General features: G+C 58.2%; 1 protein-coding gene across 3 annotated transcripts; it reads left to right on the forward strand.

The window, feature by feature from the left end:
* Positions 1-1,723: 1,723 nt before the first annotated feature.
* TECR (trans-2,3-enoyl-CoA reductase) lies at positions 1,724-26,326 on the forward strand. Of its 3 annotated transcripts, none has more exons than XM_030302276.1 (13): positions 1,724-1,852; positions 23,256-23,306; positions 23,934-23,985; positions 24,320-24,364; positions 24,460-24,563; positions 24,641-24,756; positions 24,853-24,958; positions 25,096-25,168; positions 25,248-25,291; positions 25,365-25,422; positions 25,505-25,593; positions 25,937-25,982; positions 26,071-26,326. In XM_030302276.1, the coding sequence occupies exons 1-13, from the start codon at positions 1,838-1,840 to the stop codon at positions 26,196-26,198; spliced, it is 927 nt and encodes a 308-aa protein (XP_030158136.1). In that variant the 5' UTR covers positions 1,724-1,837; the 3' UTR covers positions 26,199-26,326. The 3 variants fall into 3 exon arrangements, with proteins under 3 accessions (XP_030158136.1, XP_030158119.1, XP_030158128.1); XM_030302259.1 differs by lacking the exon at positions 1,724-1,852 and adding an exon at positions 15,634-16,098; XM_030302268.1 differs by lacking the exon at positions 1,724-1,852 and adding an exon at positions 22,571-22,853.
* Positions 26,327-26,364: the final 38 nt, after the last annotated feature.

The raw sequence follows: 26,364 nt of genomic DNA on the forward strand, positions 1-26,364 counted from the left end.
GACCCCACACACCTTATTGGCTGCAACGCAGCATGACAGAAGACACACGGACCCAGCCCACATTAGAGAAGCTGGAAATTGACGGGCAAAGTAGCAAAACGTGGCTAGATTTTAGCAGTTCAAATGTGCCCCTCAGCGCTGCACCATTAAGATGTTTCAAGTAACTCAACTTGGTAGGGTTTTAACTTTTGGTTTCTAGGTGATTACTCCTCTTGTCCCCCCTCGGTGAGACCAGGGAGTGAAGGCTGTCAGGACACAAAGGATCTCAAGATACTGTGAGCCCTCAATTGCCAATCGAGAAAGATCTGTGTTTTTGAAAGCACAATTATAAAACATTTAGGTTTTCACCTCTTTTGCCCAGATAGACCTGGGCAAAAAACATCGTGTGTTTCTGAGGACCACAACGTTGGCTTCCTTCACTGGGAGTCACTGGTCCCCGAAAGCTGTAGCTTCAGAAGTTTCCAGAACCGAACCTGGATGACTAAGTGCTAAGCACTGACTCACCTTGCCCCACCCTGCTCCCTGGTGAATCAGTGATCTACCTTTGAGGACTTCTCACCACTGTCTCTGATGTCAGGCCTGTAAATTCCAAAGGGTTCAACGGTTGATGAAGGCTCAGGGGCAGGGTCCGGAACCAGGAGAAAGGAGAGAAGGTAGGTGAGGGCGTGTGCCAGGTGCTACTCACTCCTTACCCTGTCCTGTAATCTTGCGTGGTGTGTGTGTGTGTGTGTGTGTGTGTGTGTGTGTGTGTGTGTATGAGGTGGTGCCCAACTTTCCCAGCCTGCTCATGACAAAGGAGCAAAAGCATGGCATAACCCCAGACCAGCATTGTCCAGTAAAGGCACAACTACCAGCCACAAATGCAAGCCAGGTCTGTGATTCTAAATGTTCCAACAGGCATGTTGAAAAAGGTAAAGAGGAACAGGGGAACTTAATTTTAATAATCTATTTTAATCCAATATATCCAGAATACTATCATTTCAACTTGTAATTAACATTAAAGGTTATTAGTGAGATTTTTATTTTACATTCTCTTCAATACTAAGTCTTTGAAGTCAGTGTGTGTTTTACATTTACAACACATCTCAATTTGCACCAACCAGCCACATTTCAAGGGCTCACTAGCTACATGTGACCAGTGGTGACCATGCTGGACAGCACAGGTGGACAAGTGTGGGCCCTCTGCCTATGGGGCCGGACAAGGTGGGGCGGTGGGGCTTGCGTTGAAAAGGGCAGTGAAGGCATTCCCCCCTCCGATTCATGACAGATGGGGGGGTCCCCTCGCTGGAGAGGCTTCTCCATCCAGGAGCCCAAGCACACGCCCCCAGCTCCTATCCCTTTCAGGTTGCTCCCCTTTACCCAGGGGGCTGCCCACCTGGGAGTTCACAGCCGCGCCTCCAGCCAGGCGGATGATGCTCCCCCTGTCACTCAACTTTTTGCTCCCGCCCCCAGCTTTACGGTAACCGTTGCTTCCCTCGGTTTCCACAGCGACGCCACCGAGAGGCGGGCAAGGGGCGCGCGGCGCCGAGGCCTTATTTTGATTGGTGGGTGGCCAAACACCTTTTAGCGCTTCCCTGTGTCCCGCAAGCTGATTGGCCAGCCTCGTGGCGAGAGCTGCTAGTCCTCGCTCAAGACCTGCCCCGCGGGGCGGGGTCGAAGGTGAGCGCCCCGCGCGCTGATTGGCTGTAGGGGCGCTCGTGGCAGGGAGGGGCGGGGCGGACGCGGAACCGATGTTAGTCTCGCGCGGCGGTCGCGAGCGCGTGAGGGAGTCTGTTCCTTGTCGCGCGCAGGTAGGCAGCAGCGGCAGCAGGATTAGTAGGGGTCGTGTGAAGAAGCCATGAAACACTATGAGGTAAGGAACGAGGATATCGGGACCTAGCGGCCGCCGCAGACTCATTCGTTTTTCTTCTTCGTGGGACCCTGGGACCCCCCCCTCCTCTTTCTGGTCCTGTGCCCCAAAGGGCGAGCGGGACGGCGCAGGCGCAGTGGGCGCGCGTCGTGTCCCGGGGCCACTCGTAAATCGCACCGCGCATGTGCAGGGGGGTATTTCTAATTCTGCAACCTAGGCTGTTGTGGGGTTGCCTTTTCTTGGGGTCTCTGCAGGATGTGGGAAGCTTGCAGGTTCCTTGCAGCTCCCCCAGCGGGCCGGGGCAGACTTGGCAAGGGGAGGAACAAAGGTGCGGGACCCTGGCTCCCGATCCGAGGGTGTCTTGCATAAGTGTTGCACTATGCTACCTCCTTCGGTTTAGGAAATGGCTTTGCAATCAGCCTCTGGCAAGATCTTTGGACCCCTTCCCTCGTCCGGGACGTCCGCGAGGAGATTAGGCGGTGAGGGAGGTGCAGTTCCAGGCCTGGCTCCCGCCTAGTAGCAAAGCTGATCTTGCTTTTTGGTAATCTAAGAGATCGTCTCAGTCAATCCCTGCGTGTCACCTGGGAGAAATCTCACTCCCACAGCCATTCTTGAAGCCTAGGTCCCCTGACTCCTAACTTGGGCTGCTGCTTCCCTTAAAACGAAGTCTGATGCGCTTATCGATCTAGCTGATAATAGAATATTAATAATTTAATTATTTGATCAGTACTGACTTTCAAATAACATTAAATAATAAACTAATTTATTCTTAAAACGCATAATAACTTAGCGTGTGATTACTCTTGTGCTATGAGATTATGTTCTCTTATTTTTTATCCTCATAGGCCTATGAGGTTGGGGACTATTATTATTATTCCCAGATGAAGAAATTTTTCAGATGAAGAAATAGTTTCAGAGATGTCAAATGACTTACCCAAAGCCCAGAGGGTAAATGCAGAACAGAGAGAGAAACTCAGGACTCGGGTCTTAGTTGCCAGCCCCTAGGCCATGCTGGTCCCCAAATGAAAACTAGCAGGTAGAGATGTCTTTTTTTTTTTTTTTCTTTCTCCTCAGTTTAAAAAATTGTGGCAAAATACACATAACATAAAATTTATCATGTAACCATTTGTAAGTGGCATTAAGTACATTTACATTATTGTGCACCCATCACCACCATCCATCTCCAGAACTCTTTTCTTTTGAATTTATAAAACTGAAACTTTGTCTGCATTAAACACTAACTCCCTGTTCCCCATTCTGTCCAGCCCCTAGCAACCGCCATTCTATTTTCTGTCTCTATGAATTTGACTATGTTAGGTACTTCACATATAAGTGAAAGGAGAGATTTCTTGGTTTTTTTTTTTTTTTTTAATTTAAAAAAAACCCTTTTTTTAACGTCTATTTATTATTGAGAGGCAGAGACACAGCATGAGAGGGGCAGAGACAGGGGGAGATAGAGAATCTGAAGCAGGCTCCAGGATCCAGCGGTCAGCACAGAGCCCAACGCGGGGCTCGAAATCACGAACCGAGAGATCATGATCTGAGCCGAAGTCAGACACTGAACTAACTGAGCCACCCAGGCGCCCCGAGATTTCTTGTTTTTATTCTCGGGTTGCATACATACCATTACCTGTGTCTGCCCCCTTTATTGTTATTATTATTTTGCTAATTATTTTTTTTAATTTGAAACCTGGAAGTCCTCGCTCATTTTTGACACAGTACCAGGAATGAGGAGGTAGGATTCAACGATCTCTCATGCCCCATTCAACTTTATGATTATAGAATAAAGTTCTAATACGGTTTTCCCTCTCAAACCCTCTTACACTCCCGGAGAAAAAGCCACAGTTTGAAAGATGCGGGAAGGAAGATCCATATGGCATTTTGCAAAATGGAGTTTTAGTTTCCTTAGTTAGCAGTCAGATAAAGTAGGCCTCTGAGGACCCTTGGGGTGAGCACATTTGTTCCAGAAACGGTGCAGGCTGAGGCCTGTGGCTTGCACTGGAGAACGTGCTCTACCTTATGGAAATAAGTCTTTTTCCTGCCAGAAGGAAGGGGGGAGCTTCAAACCCACTGTTCAAAGTGACCTTGGAGGGAAAAAAATTATTTTGCTGTGTTCTCTATTCTCATTTTCTGCTAACATTTGCCAAGTACCCTCCAAGGTGATAGCTACACTTTCCGTGTGGGAGGATCCCTTGTCTCCCAGCAAGCAGAATAGTTTTACTCCAAGTATCTGTTGCAGAACAGTAAAAATAGCACGGGTACTACTTCCACTCCCATTTAACAAACTTTGAGTAAAGGTTTCTGTTATCTTCAATCAAAGAATATATTTCTATTTGAAACTAAGCCCATCCTTCACCCCCAGGTGAGCCCCTGTCCACCGAGGGGTTCACCTCCCTCAAAAGACCTTTGTGGCTCCGAGAGAGACCTCGAGATAATGAAGTGGAGTTTACAAACGATAGAAGTGATGTTCAGAAAAATGTGATCTGCGTGGAGTGTCACACAGGGCGCTGATGGAGGCTGAGGTCTGATGTCATGGCGGTTGGGATTCCAGCTGGAGGGGAGATTTGTTGCTGTTTCAGTAACAGTTTACCATCACTGCCAGTGTCCCCTCTGTGATCTGGGAGGAAAAAGTATCCCTTCAGTGGACTAGTTGAGATGAAGCAGATAGAACGGGTCACCTTTGGGTCCTGGCTGAAGCTGGTTTCTTGGAAGGCAAAGGAGGCCTTGGGATTGTCTTGGGGTCGGATCAGGGTTGATAAGAGAGCTGCTTATCTTACGCTACAGGATTCTTTCCTTTCTTTTCTTCTTTTCTTTTCTTTTCTTTTCTTTTCTTTTCTTTTCTTTTCTTTTCTTTTCTTTTTCTTTTCTTCCTTCCTTCCTTCCTTCCTTCCTTCCTTCCTTCCTTCCTTCCTTCCATATTTTTTTTATTGCTGTTTTTGCCATTGCAGATGAGAGCTCAAAGTAATGATCCCAGGCGTAACTGGAAAAACAGCTGTTGTGTCTTGTAAATGAGTCTGTTAATTCCTAGGAAGATCAGCACCTCTCAGTCTTCTGAGCCCTTCACTGCCCATCACTGCCCGTCACTGCCCGTCACTGCCCGTTTCCTCTAGATGGGTACCTGGAGACAAGGAAGCCTCATCCTCTTGGGGTCCCCACTGCCCTTATGTAGGATCTTCCACCCCCCCCCCCCCAAAAGGGTAGCTCTGTTGGTGCTCATTTTGCGAATAATCCTAGACCAACACAGTACCTTGCCTCAGGCAAGTTTTGCTTCCACTAACGCCACAGGAATAAGCATGTGAAAGTTCTGGAAGGTAGAGTTCTGGTCAAATGGCAGTTGTTTAGAGCCAGAAAACTGGGCTGGAAGGCAAAAATTAAGGAGAAAGTAGACCCATGGTTAATGGTGTCTTAAGTGTGTGGGCTTTTTTTTTTTTTTTTTTTAATTTTTTTTTTCAACATTTATTTATTTTTGGGACAGAGAGAGACAGAGCATGAACGGGGGAGGGGCAGAGAGAGAGGGAGACACAGAATCGGAAACGCTCCAGGCTCTGAGCCATCAGCCCAGAGCCTGACGCGGGGCTCGAACTCACGGACCGCGAGATCGTGACCTGGCTGAAGTCGGACGCTTAACCGACTGCACCACCCAGGCGCCCCAAGTGTGTGGGCTTTGGGCAGGGGTGGGGCTGAATCCTGGTTCTGCCACTCAGTAAATAACTGTGTCACTGACCAGAGCAGCTTGATTAACTACTTTGAGCCTTTCTGTGACTGCTCATTGGGGGCAAATGCAACCTGTGAAGGCAAAGGTCAGTATGAAAGAACATTAGGAAGTTGATGGAAATATATCATCAGAGGGTGCTACAGGTAGCCCTGGTTCATTCATTTTAACTGTTGTGCACAGTTCCATTTTATGAAAAAAAAAATCTACTTTGGTTTCCCAGTCCTTTCGTAAATCTCCAGATATCCTGTTGAGTGGAAAAAAGCAAGCTGCAAAAGATGCTATGTATTTCAAAAAGTACCAAATGAGAGAGATTTATCTGTACTGCTTATGGATATGTACATAATAAGTGGATATGTTGTGATTAGAGGTTAGAAGTATGTGGGAATCACACAGAGGAACCGTTGCTTGGGGAGAGGGAGTGGGGAGAAAAGGGGTGTGGAAGGCTTTCAGCTATGTCTGTTTTATTAAAAAAAAAGGAATCTGATGTAAATAATTCTTAAATCTGGGAGGTGGGATCTTGGGTGTCTGCTGGGTTTTTTTGTACTTTTTTCTTCTGAATTCTTGTGGCCTTTTGGAATAGGTGAGGGATATTTTGGGTTTCTCTGACTGTTGAGCCCGTTTTATGTGTGGGTCTCCGACTTTCGTACCTTAAATGTGGCGCCTGTTTGCAGAAAGGTGTTGGTGTTCTGAAATGGGGACTGCTTGACCTCTTCACTCTCACACCCTTCTGCATGCTGCATCGAAAGAAAAGGCCTTCCAAAAATGTCTTTGGGACTGGTTTTGCATTTGCAGACAGGCTGGGATGCTGGTTGTGATCCCCTCTTCTTGGGCCGGATAATCAATCCTGCTGGATTAATAGCAGGGACAGGTCACATTTATTGTATCTGTCCGAAAACCTGAGAGGTGGGTCCTCTTTGCTCACATTTGTGGATAAGGAACACGAGGCTCAGGTGAAGGAACTTGCCCAACTTACCCAAGGTCATGTTGTGGCAGAGAGGGGATCCAGACTCAGGTCTGTCTGATTGCCCATCCGTAGAAGAGGAATGGGGGGGAGGGTGGGCACCAACAAGCACAGGTGATCGGGTGGGCACGAGTATTACTTCTACTTTGCACATAAGGAAACTGAGGCTCAGAGAAGCAAATTAAGTTGCGGAAGGTCACAGAGTCAGGAAGCCGTGTAGCTGGGCTTGAGCCCTGGGTTTGCGCCTTTCCAGTTTCTGTCCCTGCTGATGCTTCCAAAGGCTGCTGGTGGCCAGGCTGTGCTGTGCCGCGCCATTGTTCTGAGGACAAAGCGTCCCTGGAGGGAGAGTGGGAGAGGCTCTGTGGGTCGGTGTGGAGTGCTGGCCGAGGGTCTCTCTTGGCCCTAAAATCGGATGGGCTGTCCCTCGGAGTTCTAGAGGGGGGAGCCGGATTGGGATTGGCAGGCTGGGAAAGCCGCCGTGAGGTTTAAAGACCTTCCTCGTGTTGGTGTGCCTTGGCCCGAGAGCCTTGGGTCGGGTTGAGTGGGAAGGGCGGGGCTTAAGTCTGGGAGGTGGGGCCGAGGCGGGGAGGGCGGGGCCTAGGCAGGAGAGGTGGGGCCGAGGGGGCGGGGCCTAGGCAGGGGAGGCGGGGCGGGGGCGGGGCTGAGGTTGGGAGGTGAGTGGGAGGATCCGAGTGGTGGGCGGGGTGGGCCTAGGTGAGCCTGGGTGGGACCCGGGAGCTCCCTCGGAGCCGCGCAGAGACTCTTGAATAACCGGTTCCTGAGGAGAGGTAAGTGGCGAGTGGACAGACAGCCCTGAGTGGGGACTGTGCTAGGAAGGGACTCAGCCCTTGAGTTTGGTTGGCAGTCCGTGCGCTTTCACCGACAGATTTGGCCAGACCTTGGGCTGGGTGGCCTAGTTCAGCCTAGGTCTTAGCACCCTCTTGCTGATACTGCCGGTGGCAGCAGAGGATGTTTTAATACCTGGGGACAGCCAGGGAATCCTCCTCCTCAGAACGCCTCTACCAGCTTGGTACTCACTCTGAGCGCTTTTAGCTGATAACTCATTTAATCCTGGTAACGAACCCATGGGGTAGGGACCGTTCTTCTCTCTGTTTGACAGATGGGGAAACTGGGGCACAGAGGAGTGAAGCGACGGCCCCTTAGTCCCTCAGCGAGTGGCAGAGCCAGGATTCTGGTGGGCCACGGGGGGCTTCACTGTGGGTGGGCCCGGGCGGTTGTGCGTTGAGGGGGGGATGTCTTTGGAGGCCACCGGCTCTGCCCTTGGGACAGACAGTTCTCCCTGCTTGAGCTTCGGTTTTCTCTCCCATGAATCCAGGGTAAGGACACCTGTCTCGGAGGGCCGCTGGGGAGTGTGACGTGCCCAGCACACTTCCTGGCCCGCAGTCGGGGTACAGAGCGTTAGGTGGTTCAGGACAAATCATTGGACGGATCGGGAGAGCCGCATCGGTCAGGTCTCGGAAATGCTTTCTGCACGTGGCCTCTCTTGAAAGCCTTACGACTTGCCAGTGAACCGGGCCACGGAGGCCTCCTTCATGGAAGCTGCTGGAGATGGGTTCACGCTAAATGGTATGCCCAGAAGAGGGAGGAAGCAGCCGGTGGTCAGTCTTGATACACGGTCACACACGGTGGAGGTCACATTTGGGGACGGCCTCTTTCCCTGGGCCAAGTGGAAGCACAGTCAGAACCCACTTTTCGGACTTAGTGGGACAGAGAGCCGTCCCAGGAAGTGGGTGCCTCGGGTGGGTCTGCCCATCTGATGGCCGTCGAACCTGCTCCCTCGGCAGCCGGGCAGCTTCTGGCATGTTCCGCACCCTGCAGCGGCTGCAGGGGCTTCTCCCGTGTAAATGGGAGGATCTTAGCACCCGGGCCTCAGAACCGTCTCTCGGGCTCCTCGTCGTCCTCTGTCCCCTGCCTTCCTCACCCTCTACACTTCTGTCTTTCGTCTCCTCAAACACCCGCAGCCCCATTCCAGCCCTGAGCATCTGCCTGTTTCCTCAGCCAGAAGGCTCTTCCTCTGTGTTTCCCCGGCCGCTACTTACTGAGAGCTCAGCTTCCACGTCCTGCAGAGAGGGGCCTTCCTGGACCATCTTACCTAGAGGATGACCCCCGCCCCACCCCCTGGCACCCTGCTCCCGTCCATCGGGCCCACCTTGGGCCGTGGTTGCATTTTCACTTGGGTTCTACACGGTCAGACTGTGAGCTTGGTGACGGCAGGGAGGGACTCTGTGTCTTGTCCCTGCAGCTTCCCCGGCGCCTGGCCGGCGCCTCCTTACTGACTGACGAGATGCACGAATGCGTCTTCTCCTGGTGGTCAGGCTCCCGGGGCACGGAGGGGCGAGTGTGGGGCTGCTGCAGGGACCTGGCTGAGAACTGCGTCTCCCGCGTTGGGCCGAGTCAGTCCTTACTGATCGTGACCCAGGGAAGCTGGCTTCTTACGGCCCGTTGTCCGCGAGCCCCGGGTCCAGCGCCGCCTCGGCCAGCCAGCCTGTTCCGCATCATCCTCTCCTCCCCATGCTTGGGCCTCACCACGAGCTGCCAGCTCCGCACCTGGGCCTGTCCCCGGCCACACGGGATGCTTGCGGGTCATCCTGGTCTGAGCGGTCTCCTGTCGTGGGCCTCCACTTATCTGTTTCCTTCTGCCATTTATTCGTTCGTTCATTCGCTCCAGTGCATTTCTCTGCGCCTGTCACTCTCCAGGAAGACGGACTAACCGCAGCCTCTGCCCTCCAGGTCTTTTCACCGAGCCGAGGCCCTAAAGGGAAGGTTTTCAGGGAAGGGGAGGGGACAGCATGTGCAGAGGCCGGGAAGCCTGACTTTGTGGATGGCCCATGTCGAGTGATGAGGCCGACTGGCCAGAGACCTGTGGACTTTATCCTGAGGGTGATGAAGCCCCTTCTCTGTTGATTTTGCCTAAAAGGTCAACTTTAAGAGGGCGGTTTATTTTTTAAGTCCTGGGTGGGGGGGAGGGGTCCTCGCGTTCTGCTGTGTGTTGCATAAATGGGCAGAGTAGTTGTTCCTTATTACTGACTGGCGGGTGTGGATGGTGTTTGGGGCTCCCCCCGCTCCCCCGACCGCCACCGCCCCGCCAGTCTCGTGGTTAGTTAGAGATGGGCCACGAGCCTTTCCCAGCTCTCTGAGGGATAAAGAGCCTCTCAGTAGGTCACGGTGACTGGCAGGCTGGCACGGCCCTGGCCCTGTCCCTGCTCGAACCAGGCTCTTATGTAAGCAGAGTCCCCAGGCCATTCAGTTGGCCCCATAGACTGCAGGGTTTGTGCCATTGTCCGGGTCCTTCTGAACTCTGTTTTTCCTTTTTAAAGGGACCAGGGAGCACTGGCCGGGGCCATGCCAATTTTGTGGTGGGGCCCGTGGGAACAGTGCCTGTCCTCAGGGGGAGGGCGGGCCGGCCGAGCTTGGGGGAGGGCGGTTTCGCACTGGCACTGGGGCATCCTGGAACATCAGGAGGCAGGTCACAGACCCGGAGCCTCCACTCTTGGGGGAAGCTGTTCCCCAGGACCCCTCAAGAGTCTGACTCAGGAGAAGGGTGGGTCAGTGGGAGGAGGGAAGGTTGGGGAAACATACTCTTCGTGGGGAGTGAGGGGAGTATCAGAATTCTTGGGGAGATACGTGTAGTCCGAAACAGTATGTTGTGGAATATTATTTCCACCAGAGAATAAAGTCTAACAGAATCTCCTGGCTGGGGATGGGGATCCATCGACCATCCACCATCCACCCCAGGGCTGGGTTGAGTCGTGCAACCCCTGTGCGAAATACCAGTGTTTCAGGAGAGATGGCTTTGCCCTTCCTGTCTGGGAATCCCGTCATTCAGGGCTCAGCATGAATGTCACCTCCTCTTGAGAGGTTCCCCCCACCCTGATCCACTCAGGCCACACTCGCCACCTGTCGCCTCTCCTGTTTTAGTTCTCTGCACAGCACTTAGCACCTTCTGATAGTTTGTGTGTTTGAGCTCCTCGCTCGCTGTGAGCCCTGGCCCCTGGCGGACCAGGCGATCATGTGCACATCTGTTAGAGACACTGGCTTGCAGAGCAAGGCACCAGGCACGCTCAGGCAGTTAGCCGCATTGCTGATGCCCCCCCCCCCCCCCCCGCCCCAAGACACTGCAGTCGGATGAGGAGGAAGGACCCTCACATGGTTGGGGGGTACACGGCTGCCCCTCGGGGCTGGCAGTCCCGACCCTGAGCTCCTGCCTTTCCGTCATGAAGCTGGTCACGGCTCCTCTTTTGGCACTTTGGAGTTTGGCCCTCCCCCTCCCCCCCACTTTTTGACCCAAAAGTTACCTGAACTCTGAGTTTTCATGTGCGGATGAGGTGGGGATCCCATGGGTAGTGCTGAGCCACGATCACCAGACCCTAAGAATGTTTCCTGCCAGGCCCCTCCAGGCGCGGTCTGAGGAGTGGGCCTGGGAACTGCATCTTCTGCCACATTCCGGGTCACCTGGGGTGTCGTGGACGCCACATGGAAGTGAACTCATTGCCAGCCTCCCCGGCTGGGCCTGGGAACGAGCGTCATGGGGAGAGAAGGCACGGGGAAGCACGTGCATATAAAACTCTCGGTTCCTTTTCCCTCGCTTCATTTTGCTGTCGACCAGAGGGGCTGAGCGGAGCCAGAGAGGCCTGCGGGGCTCAGGGTGCTGCTCACAGGTAATGCTGCAGGTGGGAAGACAGCCAAGGGCATCTTCCTGGACCCCTCTGTCAACGGCGAGAGCCACCTCTTAATTCACCTCTCCCTTTAAAGATGCAGGGAGGCCTGTTAAACCTTCCAGAAGCCCTGCCCTCCTCTGCTGAAATCCTCTTAACTTGTTAGTGTTCTCCTTCTATCCCAGAATGCAGTTTTCACCTTAAGTTGGGCTGTGTCTTATGATTGATATATATACATGTCATGTTTATATAGAAAGTTCTCCACTCCCCGACCCCCCCCCCCCCCCACCAAATTGGCAGCTTGGTCTCAATCAGTGGTGTCTCAGGATCCAGGAACTAGAGTGTCTTTTTTACCACTTGTCACCTCTGCCCTAGTCCAAGCCCCACTGAGGTCTCTGGCCTGGGTTGTTTCTGAGACTCACTGCTGTGTCTGTTTCCGTGCTTGCTCCCAACAGTGGCAGCGGGAGGGCTCTTTCTCAAAACCAAAGCAGGTGGTGGCACTCCAGCGACTTCCCAAAGTGCTGGTCTGGGCCTCCGTGCACTCCAGCCTCCTCAGCTGCTCAAGTCCATTCTGTTCCCGCTGGATGTTCCAGAGCACTGCCAAACTCACTGCTGCCTCAGGGCCTTTGCACTTCCCACAGGGAGCCTCAGGCCGGTCCTCCCTTCGGCTTCTTTCTGGCTATGGCTCAGATAATACTTCCTTAGAGTGGCTTTCCCTGACCACTTCCTCTGGTGCTCTGGGTCCCCCGCCAGGCTCTCTTCACAGCACCTGGTATGTCCCAACCTCATGTTACGTGATAGGTGCTTTGCCCACGTTCCCCTTGAGTGTGAACAGGACCAGTCGAGGAGCATGGCCTCTCTCAGCTGTGGTCACCATTCTGTCCCAGCACTGGGAACACTGCCCAGCACACTACTGTCACACATAGGTCTCTCTATTCATCAAGCCCAGCCCCTAGCAAGGGCCCAGCACATCGAGGGGCTCGGTAAGCACTTCCCAAGAGAATGAACGGGAACTTCTCAGTCAGCAGAACAGGCTTGTGAAGGTTCCACGTCGCCCCCGGCCCCCCCACCTTATGTGGTCTCTCAGTGAGCTGGAGCTCTCCGTGGGGCCGTTTAATGGGCATTTCAGACTTAATAATGTCCCGACCTGAGCTCCAGACTGCCCTCAAACTGCGTGTCCCCCCTCCAGTTAACGGCACTTCCAGCCTTCTCATCACCCAGCCCCGAGGCTCTGGCTCTGCTTGTTCTCCCACGTCTCGTGTCCAAGTCAGCGAACCCTGCGGCTCAGCCTTCACTGTACAGCTGGAATGCGGCCACTTGTCATCAGCCCCCCACCATCACCGGGCCCAGGCCAGGGGTCGGCAGGCTTTACCTGTGAAGGGCCAGACGGGAAATACTGTGGGCTTGGTGGGCCATACAGCCCCTGTGACATCTTCTCAACTCGATAGTTGTAAAAAAAAAAAAAAAAACAAAGCAGCCGTAGATGATACATTAACAATCAGTGAGCCATGGCCTTGTTCCTGTGATACAGCTTTGTGGATCCTGAAGTTTGAATTTCACGTCATGTCCTTGTGCTGCGCAATAGGCTTCTGATTTTTTTCCCAACCATTTAAAAGTATAAGGACGATTTTAGTTTGTACAGAAACAGGAGGTGGACCAGAATTGGCCTCTGGGCCATAGTTGGTCGACCCTTTGGTCTCAGACATCTTTTATCCTGACAGAATTATTCCCGTAGCTTCTTACTCGGCTCCCTGCTTCCACCCTTACTCCCCTGTAGTCCAGATGGATCCTTTAGGAACTTGTCAGGTCATATCCCTGCTCTGCCCAGAATCCTCCAGGGTTCTCACCTCACTTGGAATAGAAGCCAGGGGCGCCTGGGTGGCTCCGTCAGTTGAGCGTCCGACTTCAGCTCAGGTCACGACGTCACGGTCAGTGTTTGAGCCCCGCGTCGGGCTCTGTGCTGAAAGCTCGGAGCCTGGTGCCTGCTTCGGATTCTGTGTCTCCCTCTCTCCCTGCCCCTCCACTGCTCACACTCTGTCTTTCTCTCTCTCAAAAATAAACATTAAAAAAAAGGGGGGGGGGAATAGAAGCCATAGTCTTCATCTGGAGGGTGAGACCCTGCACAACCTGTTACCTCCCCCCAGCCCCCTTCTTGCTCACTCTCTCCGGCCACACAGTCCTCTGCACTGTTGCTTGAACACACCAAGAGTGCTGAACCTCAGGGCCTTTGCACAGGCCATTTCTCTGCCTGGATGCTTTCCCCAGATTTCTCAACAGCTCTTTCCTCCACTGCATTCAGGGCTTGTCCCAAGGTCTCCTCCGGAGGCCTTTCTTGACCAGTTTGTATAAAACTGCACACCCCCTCTTCACCTTCCACTCCCTGTCCCCTTTCCCTGCTCTGCTTTTCCTATGGCACATGACATCTTCTAATGTTATGTGCAACTTTATTTGATGGTCTTTGTCTCCCCCCTGCTAAAATGTCAGCTGCATATGGGCAAAGATTTCTGTCTCTCTTTCCACAGCTGAATTCCCAGAGCCTTTAACAGTGCCTGGCATGTAGCAGTTAGTAGATGTTCAATCAGTATTTATGTGGTGAACGAATGAGCCTCAGTTTCCTCATCTGTAAAAGGGGATTAATAGTAAAAGGTAATTTGTGTTGAGAATGTGCCTCTGTGTCTGGCACCTTGTGAGCATGTGGGAGGTGTTAGCTGTTGCTGTGTATGAAGCTGGCCATGGGGGTCCCAGAGCGGGCGATTCCGGAAGTTTCTGGGGTGAACTAACCTGCCTGCCGCACTGGGCCAGATGTGCTGGACGCAGGTGGGGGGTCATCCTGGATGGGCTCCTCCTGCTGCTCCCATCAGCCTGTGTTTGCAGGGCTCAGTGTCTCCTGCCTCTTCCAGCTTCTTGGCCTGATGGCACCTTCCTGCTCAGAGATGCAGAGACCAGACACGGTCACTACCCTTGATCTGGCCAGGGGGTGCCGGGGTGCAGATCTGGGCCGTCCCCCAAGGGTCTGGGGCCGGGGACAGCCCTGGAGGAAGAACATTCAGTTCTAAGCAAATATAGACGGGGTCTTGCCACTGGAGCTCGTAGCCGGGTGCTGTTGGGCTGGTGACTTGTTTTCCTCAGCCTCAGCCTCCTTGTCTGTAAAATGGGGTAACAGTGCCAATCTGGTAGGATCAGTGTGAGCTGGTGGTGGCTGGGTACTCAGGACTCACAGCCTGCAGGGGGCAGGGCAAGGAAGGGGTGGGTTGCACCTGCAGGGAATGGTTGAGGCCCCACTGGGAGGGGTTTTGGGCTTCCAGAGGCAGCCTGGGTCGAGGTGGCTGTTCCCATCTGTCACCTGGGAGCTTTTGAAGCTGTGGGTGCCGGCTCCCCCTTCAGAGACCCCGGTCCCCCGCCTAGGCTGCCCAGTCCAGGGCTCTTCAGCGGAGTCACATGAGCAGGCAGGGTTCGGGACCACGGGTGGGACTTCTGCCACGTGTGCCACGAGAACCCTGTCTGTTAGGTCTTCTTTCAAACGTTCCCATCGACCAGAGGGAGACGCTGAGGCTCAGGCTGGGAGGCTGGGCTGACTCTGGCCTCTGCTGAGGCACTGCCGTGGGGACTCCCTCCACCCCTCCCCCTGGGGCCTGACAGGAAACCGTGCAGGAAGCGTTAAGACAGCCGCTGAGCCTGCCTGGACACCTCTGTGTGGTGTCAGGAGGTGACGGGTCTTTCTCCCTTGGGACCCTGAGTGTGCTGGGGCCACGGGAGCCTGAGGCCTGCGAGGAGCGGGCTCAGTCCCTGGGCTCCCTGGTAGTGACCTGTTCTGCAGAGTCTGGACCTTCCAAGACGAGTGTGCTGGAGTTGGAGCATCGGGAGGGAAGGGGGTGCCTTCCAGATGATCACATCCCGGGGCCCCTCCCACCTTTTTTCCCCCGTTGGCATCGAACCCCACTCTTCGGAGCGGTGGTGGTGGTGTGGCAGGGGCTGTGGGCCCAAGCGGGTGCGTCGGCGCTGGCCGCGGCACTTCCTGGCTGTGTGCCCTGGGCGAGGGCCCCCTCGTTTCTGAGCTGCATAACTGGGGTCACAGTCCTTAGCTTACAGGCCCCAGTGAGGCTAGGTGAGTTAGGCAGGCGAAGGTCTCAGCACGGCCTTTGGCACGAGGTAAGCATCCGACAGATGTTTCTTGGGGAGGCGCTTCCCAGTGGCACAGGCCCCAGGGGCAGCCCTTGCTCTGGGTGGGACAGCGCCCTCTGGAGTCCCGGAAGGTGCAGCCTGTGCCAGCCCAGGGAGGTGCGGGGGCTGTGGGTGCCAGTGGGCAGCTGGTCAACGGGTCCGGGACCCAGGGTCCCCGCTGTGTTGGTTCGGTGTCCCCTTCAGGTTGTGCTCTGTGTGGTTGCTGCCACCAACCTGGGGTCACCTGAGCACCTGAAGAATGTTCTCCAGGACGCCGCTGGGGTGTATGGGGCTCCTCCAGCGTCTCCTGGCCCCCATCCCAGAGCCCAGGGACATTGGCACTCAGACCCTGGCTCTTGTTGTCTGGCCAGCAGGGGCAGGAGGTGGGAACTGGCTGGTTGAGGGCCTGGGAGTGGGTGGTCAGCGTCTCCCCGCCCTTGCCAGCCTTGGTAACGTTCTGCCCCCGTGGTGGCACGTCGGGGAGGCTGGTGCAAGTGCGCTGGGCACCTCAGAGAAATGGGGTCACGGGCTGAGGCCACTGGGGAAGGAGGTATTTCTGGCGGAGCAGGTGCGGCCTGTGCTGGCCTCCTGGCAGCTGAGCCCAAGGTCTTTTCAGCCACCCTGGCGAGAGCGGTGTGACTTCGATATTTCTGGAAAGTGGAAGGGAAAGGGAGCTGCAAGTGCTGAGTCGCCGAGTCCAGGCGAACGTGCCCGAGCCTCTGCATCTGTGAAGCGGGTGAGCCGGACGGGTGCTGTGCCGCTCGCCGCCAGGCCTCCCTCCTCTGGGTGCGGCAGCTCTTATGCCCCGAGCGGGGGCCCGTGGGGGCCGCGAGGGCCTGGGCCAGCCAGCGGAAGGACCTGTCAAGGTCTTTGCATCTCTGTCTGGAGTCCCAGGTTGCCCTGAGCAGGGCTTGCACCCACAGCGGGCCTCTCGTGCCCCAGGCCCAGGAGAAGACGTCACCACCAGGGCGCACACGTCCCTCACAAGGTGGCCTAGTTGCAGGGCCCTTTCCTGGCCGGCAGACCCACGTGGGGTCTCAGAGAGCCCGCCGGAGGCTGGGTGTGCTGCTTGTGCCGTCTCTGCGCGGGGCCTCCGCCGCCGAGCCTGCGCCGGCTGGGGGTGCGGCCCCAGAGGCCTGTGTGGGCGGGGCGGGGGGGGCGGGGTGCTGGCCTTTCTCAGCACACACGAGCGTCTGGGCTCAGGTGTTTGCTGTGTGACCCGGGAGCGTCCCTCACCCTTTGGAACACGGCTTCCTTATCTGAGAAGTGGAGCCAAGAGCTCCTGCCCTCTCGGCTGCTGGGCAGGTGAAAGGGGAGGACGAGGAGGGGCCTGGGAAGCTGCCGCAGCTCCAGGCCTGCTGTTTTCCACGCGTGCCCATTGGGCGGGTCCGCCTGAGGATGCACAGAGGTTCCAGGGGCAACATCGGGAGCTGGTGAGGGTGACCTGGAATCCGGGCCGACCCTCAGGCCTGTGCCTACCCCTTGTCCCAAGGGGCCCTGGGATGTGGACTCCGCCGCGAGGCCACGGAGGCTTGTTGGCGGATGGGAGGGGCCTGGAGAGCACTGGGCCCGGCGGTGTTTATAAGGACGGGGGGACACTGAGGCTCGAGAGGGGCCCGGGCCCCCGGCTTGCAGGCCTCGTGGGCGCTGGTGCCCGGGCCCCTGTGTGCCGCGCCTGCCTGGCAGCTCCTGCAGGTGCAGCAGATGCAAGCGTGGCTCTTAGCACCTGGGCTCAGGTGGCGCCTACTCCTCCTGCCGCCTTTTTTCTGGCGCTCCTTCCTCCTGGGGCTCAGGTCGGACCCCCCGGGCCCCCCAGACCATCGTCAGCAGATCCCGTGGTCCTGCCCTTAGTCTGTCCAGAATGCCACCACTTTCCACTCCTCCGTGGCCACCTCCCTGTTCCGTCCGCATCGTTGCCCTGGTCTCCCAGTTCCCAGGGGAACCTGCCCACTTCCCTCGGGGTAAGAGCCAGAGCCCTCACCTGTGCCGTCTGCCCACTCTGTGCTGGCCACCTGGGCCTTCTGCTCCTCAGAGCCGCTGAGCGCATCCAGCCACAGGGCCCTTGTACTTGGCCTTCCCTCTGCCTCGTGCGCACGCTTGTTGCCTGGCGTCTCACTGGCCTTTGCCCGGATGCCCCCCGCTCAGGGAGGCTTTCCCTGACCACTGGCCCGAAAATGGCCTTCCTCCCCACCCCGGACTCCCCCGCCCAGTTCTGTTTTTCTCCACGACGCTTGGTGACAGACGGGTCGCTGTTGTCCCCCGCCTCGCCCCCGCCCCCCTCCCCCACAGCACGCACAGGGTGGGGTGCGGTCCTGTGAAGGCTGGGATGGGTCTTGTTCACTGCAGTGCCTGAGATGGGGGAGGAGGGGAGGAGGGAGCGGGCGAGGGGCCGAAAGAGGGAACGTGGGGCAGTGGCTCCCGAGGCCTCTTGGCTGGTAAGTGGCGGAGCCCGAGCCAGTACTCGCTCTTGGTCCTGCACTGGCGTTTTCTGCCTGACAGGGGTCTTCGTCCTCCCGCAGTTGGGAGTGGAGTCCACGGCCACAAGGGGGCAGTGGAGCGCAGGGCAGCCGCCGCAGCCTGGCAGCGAACCGTAGTAGGGACTTCGCTGCAGCCCCGCCCCTCCCACCCACACGTGTCTTGCTATTGTTAGGGTTCGGGCGCATTGTCACCGGCTGGATGGAGCGTCACCACATCACCTCCCTGACCTTGGTGTCTTCATGGCCAGGATTTGGGGAGAAAGGGCCCGGCTGTACTGCCAGTACTGTTTTGCCAGTGTTGGTCTGATGATAGTTAACTCCATGCAGGATCTCTTCTAGGCTGGGTGTGTTTATCTCCTGTTTTTGGGTGTCATTATCTCTGTAAATCTTATGGTAATTCTGCGAGATGGCAGGTGGGGGCAGCCCACATTATAGATGAGAAAATGGAGGCTCAGAGAGGTTGAGTAACTTGTCCAGGGCCACACAGCCAGGAAGTAGGTGAGTCTTCTTGACCTTAGAGCCTAGGTAATGTGCACACAGCCGAGGAGGCCCTTGAGCCCTCCTTGTGTGGGGACCACGGGGCCTGTGGTAGTGCCTCTGAGGGCCCAGGCTCCATAGAGCCGGTCAGCATGGAGCCCCTCTTCTGTGTTGGGCTTTTGCTGGTGCAGAAAGTCAACAAGCTTTCCCTGGAGTTGGGAGCTGGCTTGGTCCCTGGCCCTTTCCCCCAGTGAGTGGTGCTCCAGAGCCTGGGAGGAGGGTCTGGCTGCCAGAATGCTGGGCCCCACAGGGTCACAGGAGCCTGGCGGGCATGTGTGGGGGCCTCACAGAGGCTTCCCTGGCACTAGGTCCCTGGCCCAGGGTACGGAGAACTCCAGGCAGCAGCTTCCACCCTGCCGCCACCCTGGGGTTGGGCGAGGTGGGCAGGGCCCCCTGGGGTGTGGTGAAGGGAAAGGCCTGGGCTCAGAGGCCGGTGGTGGGGCCTTAGGCAAGCCCAGGTGCCTCATGCAGGTGCTTAGGGAGCACAGCTCCTTGTTGGGGAGGTCTGTGTGCTGGGAAATGGTCAAGAACGGGGCAGTCCTTGTCCTTGGGAGCTGGTATCTGGGAGTTCTATTTTAAGTCAGGAAGGACCTCACCGAGCATTTGTCTGAAGACCCAAGGAGGTGAAGGGAGGAGCCCTGAGGGGTCTGGGGGAGAGTGGTCCAGGCAGCGGGAACAGCATGTGCAAAGGCCCTGAGCCTCTCCTACAGATGCATAACTGCTCTGCTTTCCCACTGCTCTGGTGTTTCTCATCTACTAGGTGGGGTTCACCCCTGGAGCCTTGCTCTGGGCGCCGACACTAGCTCAGAACGGTGCTCAGAAAACAGCACCCCTGTTTCCACTGTGACTACCTTGATCAGCAGCTTCTTTGTTTCCATGAAGGCCGTGGGCCCTGCTGCTCAGCAGTGGCTCTGGGTGTTCCCCTCCAAGCTGGGGAAGGCTGCAGCCTGACCCCGGCCCCTCTTTCAGGGTGGCCTGTGGCCCCATCCTTGGTCCCGCCCCCTCCCCCAACCCCCATGCCCTGACCTCGTGGTGCCACGAGTTGCTGTTGGCCGGATCCTGGAATCTCAGGCGCCTGGGTGAGAATTCCTCCCGGGCTAGTGGAACTGTCATCGCAGAGCCGTGCTCCCGTGTCCCAGGCCACGGTGTCCGCCCCGTCCTTGTCCTCTGTATCCATTGTGCCGGAGCCTGCTGTGCCACACCCCCTAGCTATGGTCAGCGGCTGGGACCTCCGGCCAGTGACCCCCCTCCCAGCCCTTCACCTGCCTCCAGCTCCCTTAGGAGGGCTGACCTCTCCTCCCTTCCCCAGGCCTGTCTTCTCCCCAGGGATGGGGCCTGGGCCTGCTGCCTACCCTTCTGTGCTCAGGAACCCTGCCTAAGGGCTGTGCTTGGCAGCTGCCTGCACCGTCTGACCTGGCGTAGGCCTACCCTGGGTCCCCACCCTAGGCTGGCATCAGGCCTGGGCAGGCGACACAGAGAGAGAGAGAGAGAGAGAGAGAGAGAGAGATAGAGAGAGAGAGAAAGAGAGAAAGACAGGGCATGGGAGGTATGCTCAGCACAGAGCAGGGGCTGGGGTCGCAGCGGGGTGGGAAGGGGTGCAGTGGGTGGGTAAGCTGAGGGACTGAAGAATGGGAAGCATATGACCATGTCCCCTCTGTTTAGGCCCTCAGTGTTGGGAGGTGGATGGGGGTGGGGTACCCTTGCTGCTCCCTGCCCTGGGGCATTTTGTTTTGATGGGTAATTGGGGCCTGCTTCTTAGCGCATCCCCTCCCCCCCTTAAAAATAATTTATTGAAGTGCAGTTCGCATAAAATGAACCATTAAAAATGAATAGTGCAGTGGCATTTGGTAGAGTCACAGTGTTGTCTGTCCCACTGCAGCCACCACCTCGTTTTAGTTTTAGAATGTTTCCGTCACCCCTAAAAGATACCAGGTTCCCATCAGGCAACATTCCCCATCCCCCCTCCGCAGCCCCCTGGCAACCCAGTCTTTCTGGCTCTTTGGGTTTGCCGATTCTGAACACTTTACATAATATGGTGAGTCTTTGTGTCTGGCCTCTTTTACTTAGCATAACTAACTTTCTTTCTTTCTTTCTTTCTTTCTTTCTTTCTTTCTTTCTTTCTTTCTTTCTTTCTTTCTTTCTTTCTTTTCTGCCACCTAGCATAAACTTTTATTTCACTTTTCAGTTTGCAGTAATTATAAAATCGTACGGAGAGGTCCTGGGTCCTACATTCCCCTCCCTCAGGGCCTCTGTGACCTCTCTCAGCATGAAAGCTGCTGGGTCCTGGGATGAGGGGGTGAGAAGTGGGAAAGGACCGACCCAGCCCCAGATCCAGCCGCAGCAGCCCTGAGCTGAGGCAACCCCCACCCCAGTGGGCTGGGCCCCAGGGTGCTGCCCGGAGGGCCAGGCTTACCTCTGTGAGGGCGCGGGCTCCTGTCCTCCAGCTTGGGACTGACCCCGGCGCGGCCGCTGGGAGTGTGCCCCTCGCCCGGCCACCCCTCCTGCCACCCAGCTTCCTCTCCGGCAGCCAGTCGGGGCCCCCGACTCTCCCCGGACCCTGGTCTGGTGCCCAGGCTGGGGGAGAGGGGTAGGATTTCAGCCCTCCCCCAGCAGCTGGCCGGCAGGGAGAGGGGCTGCTTATATTTTAAGCTATTGAGTGGCTCAGCAGGAACTTGGAGGCCTCATCTCCCAGTGGGCCTGGTGCTGCCTTCCTGCCCCACACGGGCTCTGAAGGCATGTGGGCACCGCCCTGCTGGGACCCAGGAACTATTAATATACCTGCAGCCACAGGGCAGGCCCTATGCCTGCCCACGGCCCTGCTATTCTAGCCCTTTCTGGCACGTTCCAAGTGTGCCCCTTCCCTCTCCCACAAGTCCCCTGGGTGGGACCAGACACCCTGAGCGGTATGACCAGCTTCTTTTCTGGCCCCATCTGTTTGGCCCGTGGCTCAGAGGGGCTTGGTAGGCTGTCCCCCAAGGCCACACGGCCGGCAGTCCCCAGCAGGCTCACTCCAGTGCAGCACCAACAGGCAGCATGGGCCAGGGCTTCTGGGTGTTGGGCCCTCTCGTGTCCCTGATGTGGGGCGGGCGTAGCATACGTGGGCAAACAGGCCTGCAGGCCGCCAGGATCTGCACCCAGGCCTGTGCCCTTCCCACCGGGCCTCCTCACGCCCAGCCTCGTGGCCCCAGGTTTTGGGGCACTTCCTGTCAGGCCCCATGCTGGTGCTCCACTCACATTGTCTCATGACCCCTTATAACCCCTTGAGGCCCACGCCTTCCTACCTGCCTCCTGGACGAGGCTCAGAGAGAAGTGAGGGGCTGGTCACGGGCGACCTCGTGGCATGGCCAGACTCAGTCCCCACATCTTCCGTGTTGTTGGGGGATGTGTGAGGGGATCCCTTTCCCTCTAGGGGGTGCTGGTTGCGGTGGACCATCTGCCGGGCCGTGGGTGGCTGGCCTTGCCCTCAGAGAGCCCTGGCTGGGGCCCTGCCCTGGGGTTTCTTGACCGGCTCCTTTCTCCACACTGCCTCTGACCGAGGTCTGCCAGGGGTGGGAAGGATTCTCAGCGCCTGCTTTGCTAGCGGCTGACCTGAGGTCAGACCTAGGCCTTCTTGCCACGACCCACGTCAATAGCATCTGTGCCAAGCCCCCCATGGGAGCACCTGGGCCTTTGGGGATCCACTGGCCACTGCTGGGCCTCCCTCCAGCTTCAGCAGTTCACATGCTCACAGCCCCTCCCGGCGCCTTCTCTGACCCGCTTGGGATGGGTGGGCCAGACCCCCACCCCACCCCCCGGGGGGCTCTCTCCCTCCCAACTCTGCCCACTGCTCTGCCACTGTCTGGGGGCGGCTCTGGGAGAAGGGTGGGGTTGGGGGTGGCCAGGCTTTGGGCTTTGTGGGCTCAGGGCCTAGGCAAGGGCACTGTGTTGGGCTGACGTGGTGGGAAGACTGCCCCAGAGGTGGCCTTGGACAGGCCCGGGTGGACCTAGTGAGAAATGAGTGGAGAAGGGAGGTCAGGGAGGCAGGGGCCGGGGCCAGGGCCTCATCCATCCAGGCTGGGGATGCTAGCTGGAAACTTCTCCGTTTCCTGACCCTTTCCACACTTAGAGAGAGGCTCTCTGCACCAATAACTTCGGAATCTGTCACCTCCCTGGGAACACAAATGCACAAGGAAAATAATCCGCAGTGTCTCTTACAGCTCAGAAGGGGAAGTGGATGATCTGTCTCTGGGATTCTCAAAATAGCTGGGATTTCTCCAAGCCCCGTGAGCCCTGCGGGCCTGAGCCGGCCGAGGCTTGGGCCGCCCTCGGCCTCTCTCGCCCTCCTCCCGAGGCCCGCCCCGCCCTGCACTGGGCCAGGCGGGAGGTGCCTCCCTGCCTGCCTCCGAGGGTCTCCCTGCCCCCAGTGCTGTCCAGGCGCTGTGTCCACTCAAAAGCCTCAGTTTTGGGGGACCCAGCCCCCAGGGGTCGCCCCCAGGAGGTCTGTGGCATGGCTCCTGGGGGGCTCGGTCTGGGGCAGTTTTATATTTAGCTGGGCCGTGGCTGTGGGGCACTCGGGTTACATCTGCACAGAAGGTGGCGGTGCCAGGGCAGGCGCGGGCTCCTCTCCAGCACCGCGGCAGAATTTGATCGCGCCCGCCCGGCCCAGAGCCGCTCCGCCTGGGGAGGTCCGAGGTGGGGGCTGACGGCCGGCAGCCGGGGCCGCTGGCTGCAGCGGGCAGAGCAGGGCAGCATGGACCTGAACATGGGCATGGTGGCCCGGGAGGCCGGCCCGGGCCCGGGCCCCGGCCTCGGCCTCGGCCTCGGCCTCGGCCTCAACGGCCTCCCCCGAATCGCCCCCGCCAAGACCAAAAAACCTAAAAAGGCCGTCCTCTTTTTCGAGGTGGAGATTCTGGACGCGAAGACGCGAGAGAAGCTGTGCTTCCTGGACAAGGTACGACCGTGGCGTCGGCGGCCCTGGGCCAAGGACACGGAGTCTGGGCCCATTACTTCCTGGGGCTCCTGGTTCTGAGGAGGCGGACTCCTTGTGTCCCCCCATCCTGTGTCCTGACACCCCACCTACTCCTCGGGCGGATGAGGGGTACCGTCCCCGGGCCTGCCCCTGCCGGCATGGGGTGGGGTGGGCAGCGCTGGCCCTTGGGTGTGGCCAGGAGCCGGCCCCCTGGTGGGAGGAGGTGAGGCAACCTCTGTGGACCCTGCGGGGCTTTGGGGCCTGGGAAGAAGGTGGGGGTTCTGAGAGCTGCCCCCTGCAGACGCCAGGCAGGGGGGAAGGGGCTCCTGCCCCAGTGAGTTCTGGCCCTGACCGAGGGCCGTCACTGCGGGCAGCTGTGTGGGGGTGAGCACAGGCAGGGAAGCAGGCCCAGCTTCGCAGGCTCATACCGTCTCCACTCTGGGGGGGCCGTTGCTGTGCTGTTCAGCCATGTAGGTAGGGGGGCCCAAACTCCGGCCTTCCCCCTCCCATAGCAGCGGCCCAGGCCCCCTGTCCGACCCCCCTCACCAGGAGGGGGCCCTGACCAGGCTCCCCTACCCCCGACTTCTTTGCGGCCTCTGCTTTCCCCAGGTGGAGCCCCATGCCACCATTGCCGAGATCAAGAACCTCTTCACCAAGACCCGTAAGTCCAGGGCCCAGCTGTGCCACCCCTGTGACCTCTGGGCAGGGGCCTCTGGGTGGGACCCTGTCCTGTACACCTGTCCTCCCAGGTCCTGCAGAGATGCCCCCAGTGTGGCCCAGGCTTCTCTTGGCTTGCCTGGGGCAGATGTCCCTGCGTGGCCTTCAGCAGGAATGTCGTTGCCTGGCCTTCGGAAGGATAACATCCCTCTCCTGCCTGGGTTGTTCCCGGCTGGGTCCTAGCACGGGCCTCAGAGGCCTTGTCCTGGGGCTGGAGGAGGCGTGGGGTCCCGGGGCTCCACTGTGCTGTGCGCTGTGATGCCCTGCTCTCCCCGCAGATCCACAGTGGTACCCTGCCCGCCAGTCCCTCCGCCTGGACCCCAGTGAGTACAGCTGTCTGCTCGGCCGCCCCTAGGCTCCTGGGTGGCAGTGGGCGAAGTCCTGGGCAGCTCTGAGCCCCGGCCTGGTCTCTCTGCAGAGGGCAAGTCCCTGAAGGATGAGGACGTCCTGCAGAAGCTGCCTGTGGGCACCACGGCCACACTCTACTTCCGGGACCTGGGGGCCCAGATCAGCTGGGTGACGGTGAGCCGCAGCCCTGTCCGTGGCCTCCTTTCCCAGCAGCCACACTGGGGTGACTCACCTGCTCCCCGTACCCCCAGGTCTTCCTGACTGAGTACGCAGGGCCCCTTTTCATCTACCTGCTCTTCTACTTCCGGGTGCCCTTCATCTACGGCCACAAGTATGACTTCACGTCCAGCCGGCACACGGTGGTGCAGTGAGTGGGGCCAGGGGGAGGGGCGGGGGGGGGGGGGGGGGGGGAGGCCTGCTGGACCTGCCCCAGCTGAGCCTGCCCCCGCCCCTCCCCCCCCAGCCTTGCCTGCATCTGCCACTCATTCCACTACATCAAGCGTCTGCTGGAGACGCTCTTCGTGCACCGCTTCTCCCACGGCACCATGCCCCTGCGCAACATCTTCAAGGTGAGCGCCCCGGGGTGTGTCCAGCCAGACCCTGGCCGCCTCCCGGCCCCACCCACCTGGACCCCTGTGCCCAGACCCCACCCGGCCCTGGCCCCACCCACTGCCGCCCGACTCACCGCAGCCCCGCTCCCTTTCAGAACTGCACCTACTACTGGGGCTTCGCCGCTTGGATGGCCTATTACATTAACCACCCTCTCTACACACCCCCCAGTAAGTGGCCTTGGACCCTGCCCCTCCCCACCCCCCCTGGGTTCTCCCCTCACAGGCCACCCCTCTGCTTCCTCTTCAGCCTATGGAGCTCAGCAGGTGAAACTGGCCCTCGCCATCTTCGTGGTAAGCAGGCTGGGGAGGAGGGGTCTGGGGTGGGGAGTCTGGGGGCTCCCGGCTGACCCTGCTGCCCTGACAGATCTGCCAGCTTGGCAACTTTTCCATCCACATGGCCCTGCGGGACCTGCGGCCAGCTGGTGAGTGGCCTGCCCCAGGCGAGGGGGTGGGGGTCGGGCCGGGTGAGGGGGTCTCACTTGCCCCTCCTGTCCTGCCCTGCAGGGTCCAAGACCAGGAAGATCCCATACCCCACCAAGAACCCCTTCACCTGGCTCTTCCTGCTGGTGTCCTGCCCCAACTATACGTACGAGGTGCGGCTCTGCCCCGCTCTCCTCCCCTCTCCCTCCTGGGGCTGGGGTCCCACACGGAGGGACCGGCCCCTGATAGGGGTCCCTGGCTCACCAGCTGCCTTGGCAGCTTGTAGCATCTGGAGACGGAAAAGCTGGCCTTTCTGGGAGTTGGGAGGTGTGCAAGGCCAGGCTCGCAGCCACAAGGAAGCAGGGGGCGCCTTCATCAGGTCATCCTGTCTACTCGAGGCCTCTCTGGCACCGGCATTTGGATAGTAAGGGTTGGGGGGAGGTGGGCGAGGCCTCCGTGGAGCGGCCGGCACTGCCCTGTCCTGCCCACCCTGACCCCTGACCCCTCTCCCCACAGGTGGGATCCTGGATTGGCTTTGCCATCATGACACAGTGTCTCCCAGGTGAACCCGCTGCTCCTCCCTCCGTGCCCCCCCCCCCCCCCGCCCCGGGCTCTGCGGGCCCCCCTGACGCCCCCGCTCTGCCCCACAGTGGCCCTCTTCTCCCTGGTGGGCTTCACTCAGATGACCATCTGGGCCAAGGGCAAGCACCGCAGCTACCTAAAGGAGTTCCGGGACTACCCACCTCTGCGCATGCCCATCATCCCCTTCCTGCTCTGAGCCGCCGCCGGCTCCCAGGCTCCACCAAGCCAGGCTCTTCCTCTGTCCCAGCAGCATTCCGGGGGAGGAGGGGGGGCCACCACTGTCCGGCGCTTGGAATAAAACCTGCCTGCCCCTGCCAGACTTGGGCTCAGGCTCCGCGTGTTTCTTTCGGGGGAGGGGGGTG

Source organism: Lynx canadensis, chromosome A2 (genome assembly GCF_007474595.2).
Source record: "Lynx canadensis isolate LIC74 chromosome A2, mLynCan4.pri.v2, whole genome shotgun sequence".
Classification (NCBI taxonomy): Eukaryota; Metazoa; Chordata; class Mammalia; order Carnivora; family Felidae; genus Lynx; species Lynx canadensis.

Bases quoted from the DNA above. Each gene is read 5' to 3' on its own strand.
- TECR (XM_030302259.1), top strand. From the start codon at position 15,649: ATGGGGCTCCTCCAGCGTCTCCTGGCCCCCATCCCAGAGCCCAGGGAC. The intron at 23,307-23,933 runs GTACGACCGTGG...TGCTTTCCCCAG, and splicing joins AGCTGTGCTTCCTGGACAAG to GTGGAGCCCCATGCCACCAT. The intron at 25,292-25,364 runs GTAAGCAGGCTG...CTGCCCTGACAG, and splicing joins TGGCCCTCGCCATCTTCGTG to ATCTGCCAGCTTGGCAACTT.